The sequence below is a fragment of the Photinus pyralis genome, unplaced genomic scaffold (genome assembly GCF_008802855.1).
Source record: "Photinus pyralis isolate 1611_PpyrPB1 unplaced genomic scaffold, Ppyr1.3 Ppyr1.4_LG8, whole genome shotgun sequence".
Classification (NCBI taxonomy): Eukaryota; Metazoa; Arthropoda; class Insecta; order Coleoptera; family Lampyridae; genus Photinus; species Photinus pyralis.
The window spans coordinates 17,840,193-17,854,134 of NW_022170819.1; the positions used below are offsets into that span (position 1 = coordinate 17,840,193).

General features: G+C 33.7%; 1 protein-coding gene across 2 annotated transcripts; it reads right to left on the reverse strand.

Annotated features, from left to right (window-relative positions):
• Positions 1 to 302: 302 nt before the first annotated feature.
• Positions 303 to 5,921, reverse strand: LOC116178735 (E3 ubiquitin-protein ligase SIAH1-like). Of its 2 annotated transcripts, XM_031498316.1 has the most exons (3): positions 5,769 to 5,905; positions 2,553 to 2,606; positions 303 to 1,365 (listed from the first exon to the last, which is right to left on the reverse strand). In XM_031498316.1, exons 2-3 carry the CDS (start codon positions 2,571 to 2,573, stop codon positions 430 to 432), a joined length of 957 nt encoding a protein of 318 aa, XP_031354176.1. In that variant the 5' UTR covers positions 2,574 to 2,606; positions 5,769 to 5,905; the 3' UTR covers positions 303 to 429. The 2 variants fall into 2 exon arrangements, with proteins under 2 accessions (XP_031354176.1, XP_031354177.1); XM_031498317.1 differs by lacking the exon at positions 2,553 to 2,606 and having other exon boundaries at positions 5,769 to 5,921.
• Between the last annotated feature and the right edge of the window lie 8,021 nt (positions 5,922 to 13,942).

Consider the following 13,942-nt stretch of genomic DNA (forward strand, 5'->3'; position numbering starts at 1 on the left):
TTTTTAGTATTAGGGAAAAGGAACCTGCGGATTTCATTGCAAATTAAATTGCTAAACTCAAGAAGCTGGCTATTTTGCCAATAAGGGGGAGTGGTGACCGTAGGAGCGATAAATCAAAGAAGTTTGTCTCAAAATGTTACAAATATGGCAAATTAGCTCATTATAAACGGGACTGTAATTCTAAGAAGTCCAAGTCGAATAAATTTTTGTTCGACTATATACTTCAATGTTCAACCAAAGTTTTATGTGTTCTAGCTAGATTTTTAAGTAATGTGCGACTACCGTGTAAAAAATAAAAACTGTCTCTGACTATAACTATATTGAAATATAGCAACAATTTATTAACTTAAAATATGTAGAAAAATACAAAAATCTCAAGGGTAGAAATGGACTCCGGAGCAAACATTTGCAATCCCCAGCGCTTGGTCTTCACTTATTTGAGCGCTTCTTTCCAAACGGATTTTTCTGAGGACAATTTTGAGCATCATGATTTGTACGTCTGGGATGCATGGGAGGACAGTTTATTCTCATCTGCGCGACTAAGTTTTTCAATTCGGCATTCTCTTCATCGTTATTTGCCGTGGACGGCTTTTTGACTTTCATAACCCGAAAACGAAAATATAAATATCCCTCGACGCTCAGAAAGCTTTTAACGGCGGAGAATGGCAGGGCGACGCATTGCCCAGATTTTAAGATCGAATTCGCGTCCATGCTGTCGCTTTCGCAAAATTCCGTTATCTTTATTTTCCGTATTGGACCGTCGTGGATTTCGAACTCGTAAAAGTACTGGCACGCGTCCTTTTGCAAGCCAACGTATTGTATTACCCAATAAACCATTTGGAGTGAAACGTCCACTTTTTGCTTGTACCAGAAGAGGGCGCATCCGTCGTAATAGTCTATTGGTTCCAAGCTCGTCGAATCCACCGCGAAGTTAATTTTCAGCGCGCGGTCCACCTTGTAGTTCATACCGCAGTCGTGATGATTCCTGAAGTGGTCGAGGAGTTGATCATATTTCCCAACCCAGTCGCATTTCCATCCGCAGTACTTTTTCCCTTCGCACTGGAACGAGCGAAATTTACACTCCGATTCGTGTAACAGTTTCTGAGCCTGCTCGATCTTGTAAGAGCAACCCTTACTTTCGTAGGCGCAGGGAAAGGTAACTTTTTCTTTGTTTAGCTGCGCGATGACTTTTTCCAACTCGTCATAGGATACGGCGTATAATCGGTTGGCGCATTTCGGACAGATGGAGGTTTCGCCTTTGGGTTGACATTTTCCACAGATGGAGTGTTTGTTGGAACACTGCTTGATCGGAGGTGAAACGAGTTGTAAGCAGTTACAGCAAAACAAGTTTCCTGTGTTCATTTTCTAAAAAAAAAACTAGTTTTAGTATTACTTTATATAGATATTGAGCTCTATGTTAATTTAGTGCTATACTAAATTTATACAGACAAAGGCTGTTATTCCAGTAATTTTCTAAATATTGACTTTTGATAATGGAAATAATATATACCCTGATATAAAGTAAATGCTATTCATACGTAGATATGTTATCTATTACAAAATATACTGGTTGATGCAGGCTAACTGAACTTGGTATGTTCATAAACTACTTTTACCAATAATAGTAATTAGTAGGTATATACAATACAGGTACTTTCTCTCTAAAAGTGTCCCACAAGGTTATATCTTTGGACCCATTACTTATACCATTAAATTGACAGTAGATAAGCTCTGTTTTGATCTGACAAAACAGGGAAATTAAAGGTTAGTGAATTCACAACATTTTTCTGTTATTAATTTGGGTGGTGTTAAAGGCGCCGACGAGGGCGCCGAAAATCTTTCTCATGACACGGATTGAAATTATTGCTCAAAGGTATTTGCTCACTTGCAAAAACAAGGTCGCTACGATTTATCAAAGAGGTGCTTGCTTATGGGGTATTATTCGGAAAAAAATTAATAGCATGGCAACATTGACAAAACATCAAAAAGTGAATAGCGTTCAAAGTAAAGATTAACAAATGACATCGAAACATGTAAAAATATACAGGGTGTTCTATTTAACAAACAAGTTATTTATTGACACCTTAAAAATAGGACAGCCTATACATACAAAGAATATTTATTTAAATCCACGACCATATGTAGTTTACATTTGTACACACTGTTTTTTAAATCCGAAAAATGCTCTAGATAAGGAGGGTCGAATTTTATTGTCTTTGGGACACCCTGTATACTTATATATTGGTTTAATATATCTTTAAAGTTATCAAACAACTACTTGTATTTACATTTACTACGTAGGAAGTACAAAAATATACCTTGTACTGGACAGCGAGATTTAGAAAGTAAGACAGTACATTTAATCAAGTACTAAATGGATCTGTTGTTTGTTTATGTCCTGGTTATCAATTTCTAGTGTATGGGCTAGGGCTAGCTTTCAAATACCGCCAGCCAGTACATCAAAACGTTCTTAATAGGTATTTTTCTTTTGTGATTGTAAGATATAACTCAAACGGTACTACAGTACTAATGTACTGGCGCGTACTGGTTACCTTTGTACTGGCTATCTTCATGCACGCCAATCCATGGAGGTTTCTTGGAACTTTCTGTAACAGCGATTGATTAGCTATTAATTTCTATAAAAGTGTGTGATTTACCTATTACATTTTATAACTATATTCTCGCCTATATTACCGATCTGTACGTTTTATTCCTTATTTAAAGCATAATAAAGTTTACGATTTATAGAGAACAAGAAAGACAAATAGGTACAGGGTAAAAATTAAGTCAAGAAGACTGAATATACAATGTGTCCCAAATCGGGTGGGATTGCATGGGTAACTTTGTTATTATTAAAGATAGAGAATTGGTTAAATGGGCAATGTTTTGCAGTTTTGGATGCTTATTTAAAATTTCCTTATGGAAATTCAAAATGTCGCATAGGTTCGACGTAAATTCAAAAAAACTAAAATTGGTCATTTCCTTGAATGTCTTATATCATCGAAAGTATAAGAGATATAAAAAAAAGTTTTATATAAAAGTGACTGTCTTTGATACGCTTAATTTAGAATTGATGTCAAAAAAAAATTTAAGATGGCTACTTTTGAGGAACATTTACCAACTTCCTAAAGTTAAATGGGCGCCATATTGGATTTTTAGATTACTTCGTAGATTTTTAAATTCTCTTTTCAACGAGCTATTATAACATAAAATTGAAAATAAGATACAAGTTACATTAACGGTTTTTGTATTTTAATCAAGTAGTCTGTGACGAATAAAAAAAACAAAACAAAACCTATTCGAGGCAACAAAACAATGAAAATAATTACCTACACCAGATGTTTAAAATACTGGCCATTATTAGTGAAACACACTTCAAGACAGTTTAGTTTAGGCAACGTGTTGCCATTGATGATTCCACTTTACCTTTATTTTTTAATTAAGTACTTACTTTTATAATTTAATGTACTGTACATAATTCGTGAATTGTGACCTGAGCAGCCAGTTTGTTGGTAGGTAGCATAAACTAACCCTTCCTTCGAAACATACGTTGTCGAGAAAAATCCTTTAAGGAAGTTTATTGGAGAATTTGTAAATAATGGTGAGCAGTTAAAGATCCATCGAAGATTACCGGTCCAATTACATGACTTCCCATTATGCCATAAAATACATTAATTTAAAAAAATATTACTTGATTTTGGTGTGAAACTACAACATGTAGGTTTTCCTGTGACGAGTAGTGTTCATAATGTCGATTTGAACACTTCGCAGTTAGAAGAATAAGATTCATCTGTCCATATACTCGGACTGGTAAAACTGTTAGTTTCGATATTCTTGCGGATAAACCACCTACAAAATGTGACCTGGGACAACGCATCAATGGTAATACATTGTGTAAAATAAAGCGAAGTGTCTTGAAATGTCTTTAACTGGATAATGGCATGACTTTTTTCGAAGAGATAGTTTGTAGGTATGTAAGTATGGATAATAAGTCAATAAGTGATGTTATAAAAATCAAATTTTTCTAGACCTAATGCTTATATAAAATTTTGGAGGGAGTTGTAATGCACAAACCCCCCCCTCTCATGAGTGCGTCCCTGATTTTTTTAAACATCTCATGTAATTATTTTCATTGTTTTGTTGCCTCGAATAGATTTTGTTTTTTTTTTAATTCATCACAGCCTACTTAATTAAAATATAAAAACCGTTGATATAACTGGTATCTTATTTTCAATCATATGTTATGATGGCTCGTTGAAAAGAGAATTAAAAAGTCTATCAAGTAACCTAAAAATCCCATATGGCGCCTATTTAACTTTAGGAAGTTGGTAAATGTTCCTCAAAAGTAGCCATCTTGAATTTTTTTTGACATCAATTCTAAATTAAACGTATCAAAGACAGTAACTTTACTATAAAACTTTTTTTAATATCTCATACTTTCGATGATATAAGACATTCAAGGAAATGACCAATTTTAGTTTTTTTCAAGTTACGTCGAACCTATGCGACATTTTGAATTTCCAAAAGGAAATTTTAAATAAGCATCTAAAACTGCAAAACATTGCCCATTTAACCAATTCTCTATCGTTAATAATAACAAAGTTACCCATGCAATCCCACGCGATTTGGGACACACTGTATATTCAAAAACAATGTTTTTTTAAAAGAAGCTTTCTATGGTATCCAAAATTATAATGTTTGTTACCAATTTACGTACTTTCAATTTGTGGTCAGTCGCGTACTTCTGCATTATCAAAAGTGTTTTGTTTTAATGACAACTACTAGTTTCATAAAATAAAAACTCAAATTAAGGAAAACGTTATTCCTTTGTTAGTTATTTGAAAGCAATTTGTTGTGTCAAAGATAACTAAACAATTTTGAATAAATGTACATGCTCAAAAATTATGTACCTCTGGACTCTGGTGCGTCTACCGAGGCGTTTACTGCACACTTTTTTAAATGGAAAGCACTATTTTTCGTGACGTATTATTATAGAATGAACTTTTTTAAAAACCATGATCAAACTAGTAAAACTATTAAATGAATTATTACTAAACTATTTTCCTTAATATGAGTTTTTTTCTTAATTTGATCATGCTGCTATATACAAAAAAGAAGAATACGTAATGAAATCTAGTGGTTGTCGTTTTAACAATATATACCCCCTTTGACAATCTCAAAGTACGCCACTGGCCAGAAATTTAAAGTACGTAGATTGGTAGAAAACTTTTTCTAATATTGGAAAAGGCTTCTTTAAAAAAAAATGTTGTTTATAGGTATTCAGTGTTTCAAACAAAAATTCACCCTGTATAATAAGCTGCTTAAGCCATTGACCACTATTTTAGCATTGTGCAATCAAACCAGTAAGTTCATACAATCATACGTAAAGCAAAGGACCCACTATTTTATTTTGAAATAGCAATGGAAATAGGATGTGATTGCTATACTTATTGGGATATTCGGACAACACTGACAGCATTGATTATATAATCAATGCTGACAGTTCTGTTTTTAAAGACACAACAAAAGGCTTGTTCGTTAGGTACTTGAAGTTGCTTGAATCTGCTTAAAGTGCAGTTTAGAATCACTTCATATTTAAAGCAGTTTCCTACTTTCCAACGAACAAACGAAAATAGGTACAAAACAATGGATTGGAACTGGTATTTTGGAAAACAATAAATGACGAATGAGGATTTTTTAATTTAATTTATCAAAATTTGAAAACCTATACATGAACAAACACTTGCATTGTAAAATTTGGATCCTACCTTATTCCAAAGGTAATTGTTGTCTTTGCTTATTCCTAACTGATCAACAAATGTGCGTGAATCACCGTAGCTACACTTACACCAAACTAACTTTCCTTATGAGCAATGCGCAGTGGGGAGGTAATAACAATTGTATATTTGTTTATTGTACCATGCAACTAAACCACTCAACACTGTTGATACGTAATCTTAACGCGATTAAAATTTGTTGGCGTAGTCGTCATTTTTGTATCATTTGTTTAACATGCTTACGTAGGCCTACTGAGCGCATTATATTTTTACTTTGCATAAATCAACAATGAAGGCTTTGCTCATTTACTTACAGAACGTCCAAAACTGACAATTTATTTTTAAATAAAACGAATTTACTCAATAAAAAGTGTTTTTTTCTCGAAAATGATCAAGAAAGAAAAAGAACAAAATTCAGGCGTAATGTAGTAGAAGGGCAATAGCTTCTGAATTTCCTCGGCGAAATTTTTCACCAATTTGGATGTAATCTCACCAGTGGCAGATATGGCGTATCAATATGTCCGTGAAGGTAGCCCCTCAAATTCCGAATTTATATTCAATTTGCCGCTTACTAATTAATAAGTACCTATTTGTAAGCCAAGAATCTAAATTTGTAAATGAATTTTTGAATTTGTATAAAAAAAACAATTTTCGACAGCCCCATTATCTTCCAATATAAAAATTTTAGTACCGTCATTAATTAGTAAGTCATTTGTAAGAATTTGTAATCAAGTTGGCAAAATTTGTAATCAAACGGTATCTCTTAAATTTCAAAAAAATATTGTGCGGTTAATTTATCGGGACCCGTACTCAGGGCCGTAGCTAGAACTAAAATTGTAAGGGTGCAAACGAAATGTTGGAGGGTGCACTTACAAAAATGAAGTCTCGAGAGACTTGTTTGTCAAAAAAGCCAAAAATATATTTAAAAAACTAATTTTATCCAATATATATTATATATTAAAAAAAAACAAAAGATGTAACATAAAATAAACGTAACATAAATATGTCAATCGAATCAATATTTAAGCATGCAAAAAAATATTAGATAAAAATATAGTTTATCTAATACAATTTATTTATAACAATAGAAAAAAGCTGGAATATATTTATTAAAATAGTTGCAACCTTCTCTCTTTGGCATGAAATTCTCTATGTCTGAATCTGAGTTATTTAAACTTGTTACTTTGGAATCAAATTGCATAATTCTAATAATCATTATTGTACTCATACTACAAAATGTAGTATATAGGGACTATAATTATCAAAAATAATCATTTTTATTCAATTTTATTGCAATAATTATGAACAACAATGCTGAAAGGGGATATGACCATAGCAATCGAACCCTAATTAAAAAAAAAAAAAAAAAAAAAAACAATAGTATTGTATATTTGTGATAATTAATTTACGATGTACAAAAATAGCACTATTGTACATTTTTATTTTACGATTCTGGTCGTGATCGATCAGAGGGTGCCACTTAATATCCAGAGGGTGCCAGGAACCCTCTGGCACCCCCTGGCTACGGCCCTGCCCGTACTACTTTCAAGAACAATATTTTTGTTTTATGGCCGTTTGCACCGACAAATTTAAGTGGAGCTTAGCGTAAGCGTAGCTTAAAATCCATGGCAACCATTGTCTCAATAATCGTTGCCATGGATTTTAAGCGACGCTTAAGCTAAACGCCGCTTAAATTTGTCGGTGCAAACGGGCATTAATCGTTATTTACTAAGTGATTTGTAACAATTTGTAAGCATAATCTCACAATTTGTAAGCCACTTTATTAGTACTTACAGTCCAAATTACGCTCTCGGGGCTAACTGCACGAATGTCTCGGAACATAGAGAAACGGTTAAAATTGTTTGCATCTTTAAAGAGTGATTAGTAAGTCGTACGTTTTAATTTGTAAGCATTATCTCATTTTTTGTAACCCAATCACAATGGCCCAAACTTAAATTTAAGTATGTGCATATACTACATGCACACAGATTTTAAATTAAGCTTTAATTTGATGTTTACGAATTACTTGAAGTAGTATGTTATTAGAAAGTATTAATGAAGTAAACATCTGACTTTGCAAGTGAATTTCCCAATTCTGGGACACTCCATCTACATTGGAATATGAACATTTTGGTTGAATTAATAATTAGTGTGAAAGAAATGTTTAAATTTGTTTGTATTTCTAAATAGGAATTAGTAAGTCTTCTGCACTTACTCATTTGTAAGTTACTTTATTACTATTTAGAGTCCATAATGCGTTCTTGTGGGGCTAACTTCACGAATGTTTTAAAGCAGGGAAATGGTTAAACATATTTGTATTTCCAAATACAAAACACACATAATAATAGTATATTATATATCAAGGTAGAGAAGTACAGTATTATTGCCTGAGCACCAAGATTACATCTCGAGGCGCTTGCGCCGAGGGGTGTAAGGTGCGAAGGCAATAATAGACTTCTCTACCGTGGTATATATACTATTTTTTTCACTACTACCACTTGAAATCCTCTAAATTAACATATTATATTGATAAGAAAGTGAACGGTTGGACAGAATTTTTTGTTTCTTAATTTAACATGTCAATCAAGTACGTAGAAGTACAAGTCAAACAGGCCGTATTTTGTTCTGTCATTGAGATATTTTCAAAGAGTAATTTCGTTCGAATTTTTTCAAAATGTGATAATTTTAGGTATGTAATTTCTCTGGAAATGGCGGATGGTGGCAATTATTCATTTTAGAGAACTTGTCTAAACGTTTATTGAGCGAAATTTCGGGTTGTGTTTTCTAAAAGTGACAGCGTGACAGTTCTCATTATTGACTACTAGTTAATAATGTCCACATTATTAACCACTTTGAACAACTGCCGAGAAAGCCTACTTTACAGGTGGAAAAAAGGTTAATAATCATGTCATCAGACGCTAGTAGTGAAAAATAATAGTATATTATATACCGCGGGACTGAAGTAGTACTTTTAATCCCGAAGGTAAAGTTTATGGCCCGACCGAAGGGAGGGCCATAATTTACCTGAGGGATTAAGACCACTACTTCAGTCGCAAGGTATATACGATATTTTTCGTACTTCCGAAACAGAAGTAGTGGCGCATACAAAATGTGGAACAACCTACTGAAATTGCTTTGTTAGTAATTCCATCCTTCCGGGATTTTCGCAAAATTTAATCCCGGCGGGACAAAAAGTGACACTTCAGTACTTGTCATAATGGAGTCAAGTTGTCACTTTAGTCTCGGAAGTACGAAAACAAATATAATTTGTGCACAACTCTTGTGCAGATAAAGCACATAACTTGGTAAATGGTTGTATATTTGCTATCGATGTTTATTTTCATGGTAGATGATTAATGGGAGGAAGCTGTTTATACATAAACATTTATAGGCCGCCTGGCATACATTCAAAATCCTCCGACACTCCATTCTGCAGATATTTGGACTGAAAGCTTTAGATATATTTCGTAGGCACGCCACACAAATTTGAAATCATAAAAATGGAATTGAGTTTCTTCAATTCACCCAATCACAAATCAAGCAAGAAGTTATGGGCAGGGTATAATACTCATCAGTAATTACGAAATTGAACAAAAAAATTCCCCTTGACTAATAATCTTTGCCATATATTTGTCCACTGTACCTCTTGGCTCTTAACATACCTCCAACATGGGGATCTCGGTTATTTGAAGAGATTCGTGTAGTTTAAATTGGTGCAAATTTGTGGATTTTTGTGACCAATCAGTTAACATCTTCGGTTAACAAGAAGAGACAAATTTACAAAAATAATTGATGAAAATTACACTTTCAAGGGAAGGCCATAGAATTTATATTATAACGGTGGCTGAGGTAAGTAGAAATTGGCCCTAATTTCCCCCACAAAGAGCTTTTGAATAGAGTCTTGTTGCTCGACTGCCGTCTTTCTTAGCACCTTTTTTGTGTTTCTCTTGTGCTACGCTTAATACTAATCACGCTTTGTCGCCGAGATAACAAAGAAACCAAAATTATACCATTGCACGCATTGTCATTGGGAGCAATTCTCCCGAAATCCCGAATATAACGCGCCTGATGCATAATAGCGATTGTTTCATTATCTTAAAGTTAACTGGGAACTTCACAGAGGGTCGTTATATTATTTATACAATATGAAGTTGATTTCTGCAAACCATTTCCTTATTTCCGGCATCGCGTAACGTGCCTTCTGCTCTTTGCCTATGAATAAAGCAAGTTCCGGTATTTACGTCAAAGTATACAGCGATCAGGATTTCCCCCTTGGAAAATTGTGCAGCAAACGTATCGTAAACTTAAATTACATTTCCATTTTTGCGCATTCTATTTTATTATGTCTTTAGCCGTCTCTATATAAATACATTTCGTGACTCTATTTATGTTAAAAGTCGATTGACATCAAAATTGATTACCTTACAGCGATTCTCAAAAGAAAAAGCGCCTCCACCTTTTCGAATGCCATAAACGTTGAATACATATTACGGTCATTATAAATTTTCTCTTGCCGAGAAGTTGATAAGAATGTTAATTCGCGTTTTCCAGATTAGACGCAGGTAGGTGAGGTGCTAAAGTTAGGTGTTTATGTCGGTAAAGTTAAGCGGAATTTGTTGTTGTTAGTAAAGTTTTTTTTGTCGAGTTGATCCTTGCAATCTCCAGAAAATCCTTACCTTATACACGAGCGAGACTTAAATGAGTAAACTTTGTCAGAGAAAGGATAACAAAAACGACTTCTGGAGGTATAAATTTTAAATGTTTTCAGAATCTACTACCACTTCGTGTTTATCGTAATTAGACCTCATGAGCGGAATACGTGCAGTGAAAGGGCCGAATCGCCCAATAAACTTATAAATAAAATAGATATACATAGATATAACAAGTTTATTGGTCGATTCGGCCCTTTCACTGCACTGCGGGTTTGCTAATCACGCCACCAGCTATTACCTACACTTTGAGAGATTTTCGTGAAAACTTTTAAAAATTGAAATTCGGGAGTGTTTCTTTTGCCTCATCTTCAATTATACAAGATTACAGCAATGCTCGAGAAAAAGTTTTATGTTTTCTTTGAATTTTCCCGACTATTCAAATTCTCTAGATTCACTACATTCTTTTTGATCTTCGAATCCCCTATATTTTTCCGGTTTTTTTAGTTACCTATCCAATTCGCAAAAGTCGTTTAGTACACCCAATAAATTCCTTCGTCTTTTTGAATATCTCTAATCCTTCAATTTCTTCGAACTCTTTCAATTCTTCAATTTCCATGAGATTTTAAGAATTATCAAAAGAATAAGCAAACTACCAACAATTACGAATAAGTATGATTGGATTTTCTTGTAAAAGACGTAAACATGAAATTTAAAATTGACGCGTAAAAGTAGTTTTCTTGGAAATTTACGTAAAAAGTTTTATGAAACATCAGCAGTGCTGAGGTCCTACAAGCCAGCAGAGCCATTTTAGAAAAATGAAGAACGAAATACATCAGAATTATAGGCTGATTATAGGCCCTTTTTGGACACTTGAGCAAATCTTCAGGTGGCATCCTTTAAAAAAAAAACTATGGCTCTGCTGGCTAAAGACGAAGCTAGCTGACCACTTGTAAGATTTGCTTCGAAGGCGAATAATTCAGTTCACAAAATTATAGGCTATTTATAGGGCTTTTTTAGACACCACAACAAATTTTCAGGCGGCATCCTTTAAACAAAAAAACTATGATTTTGCTGGCTAAAGAAGAAGCTAGCTGACCACATTTGCGGTTTGCTTCGAAGACGAAAAATTCAGATCACAAAGTTATAGGCAATTTATAGGGTTTTTTTAGACACTACAACAAATTTTCAGGCGGCATCCTTTAAAAAAAAAAACTATCATCCAGATCAGTTTGATTTTGCCCCTCTCGGAGATGTAGTGGATAAATAAAAATTATTTAGTTATTGTCTATTTATTGTCCCTCTCTTGTTCTGGGCCCTCAACGGGCTTTCGCCCAATTAATATATTTATTTAAACTCTAACTTATATTTAAAAAATCCGCTACAACTGAATACCAAACGATCCTCGAGATCTTCACACATACATCATTTTTACAATACACCCTAACCCTAGGGGGTTGATTCTGTCCCACCTGATCAGCATAGCTTGTAACACAAATTTTTTGAAATGGCATTAGTTTTACTTTTATTTGAAGTGCCTGCATACAACATTTCATTTAAATACCTTAACAAATAAAAGAAAACCGACTGCGCATGCGTAAAACAAATTTTTTGATTTGGCATTAGTTTTACTTTTATTGGAGGTGCCTAGATACAGAATTTCATTTAAATATATTAATAAATGAAAAATTAGGATTGCGCAAATACAAAAGTTTTTATGCGCATGCGCAGTATTTGTTTGCATCTGCATAGTTGCCTGAAGTTTAAGGAATATTTATTAACACAGAAAACCGGACATTCATATGTTCTTTGTAATAAGAGTTAGAAACCCTTTTTGGAGGTTTGCCCAGTTTTTGGTCTGTAACTTTTTGGCCCGTTGGTCTACGTAGCCGAAAAACAATTGTGAACTTTGTTATATCCTGAAGAACATGTGTATATCAATTTTTAAAGCGATCGGACGTTTCTGCACAAAGTTATCGTACACACTGACAGACAGACGCACAGGCAGGTAGCAATACAAAATTATAAACGATCTCGAGGTTCGTTAATAATATAATGAGACGAATAATTTTAATTTTTTTTTTGTACTTCTTTCCAATTCAGGAATATCGTTTCAACTTTTCTTCTCCTATAATACAAGAGAAGATGCATAGACAACTCAGACACTTTTAACGTTACTTTTTTTAAAACCTGAAACACAACAACTTGCTATATATTTGATTTATTAGTAAAAGAAAATTCAAATTTCAAATACCTACTTGACAGATGTCTCCAAACAGGTGGAACAATCCCTAAAATTAAAGTTACTAGAATCTGGTAACTTCCGCAATTTTTGGGCAAAAAACATGCGTTCTCTCTCTAACACACGGCCCCAATGGATTGCGGTACTTTCTATATTTAGTGACCTATAATGGACCTACAGTGACTGTATACCTGCTGTATAGATGCAGTTTGGTCATACTTTGGTGTTGTTTTTTTATTGGTATGTGGGATATCCGCCATATTTTAACCAAATAAATCGGGTTGGCGGAAATTAACTTGGAATCCAAGGTGCAATTGCAAGTCACAAACATTTGTGGCAATAATATTGTAACCATAGAAAAATGCCAAAATACCAATTCAATTAAACCGATCAGCTTAATGAAGAATATGGGAAAAACATGGCGGATATAGAGCATATGACCACACTGTCTTTATACAGTCACTGTTAATGGATCGATATTAATTACAAGGCAAAAATTTTGCGCTTCTTTAGCCAGGAAAATTTTGTTGTAGTGTCTAGAAAAAGCCTATAAATAGCCTATAATTTTGTGATCTGAATTTTTCGCCTTCAAAGCAAATCTCACAAGTAGTCAGCTAGCTTCGTCTTTAGCCAGCAGAGCCATAGTTTTTTTTTAAAGGATGCCGCCTGAAGATTTGCTCAAGTGTCCAAAAAGGGCCTATAATCAGCCTATAATTCTGATGTATTTCGTCCTTCATTTTTCTAAAATGGCTCTGCTGGCTTGTGGGACCTGCAGTGCTGATTTATATACTGCTAAGGACAGCTACACGACTTCAAGAACACTTGAAGTTCAGGAACATTTTTTGATTTTCAACAGTGTTAGGTAATTAGTGTAAATAAATCATAAGTATTTGAAATTTAAGCGCGAGTAGTTTTCGTGAAACCCAAAAGCGCCCCACAATCCTAATTCATCGACATTATACCGGTTTATTTCTGAAAGAACATTATACTGTAGCATATACAAATGGCGAAAACATTATAGAAAGTGTGAAATTCTTGTGAGCATTACTAATGTTAGATTATTTATTAATTATTTAATTGGATAATATATGTACCTATATATTAATTTAACATCGGAAGCGATTAGAAACGCCTGTATTATATATAAATATTGACTTAGCATCCATTGGAATTATGCTAATCCTAATCATTAATGCATAAGGAGTACGAGACTGTTTAATTTTAAGCGAAGAAATTTATTACCTACACTTTCCCCATATATACATTACAAGCAG

What these genes read in the sequence shown, in the direction of transcription:
- LOC116178735 (XM_031498316.1), bottom strand. Translation starts at nt 2,573, where the DNA reads ATGAAGATAGCCAGTACAAAG. An exon ending in TGAAGATAGCCAGTACAAAG is followed by an intron (nt 1,366 to 2,552) that starts GTAACCAGTACG and finishes TTTTTTTTTTAG; the next exon opens with AAAATGAACACAGGAAACTT.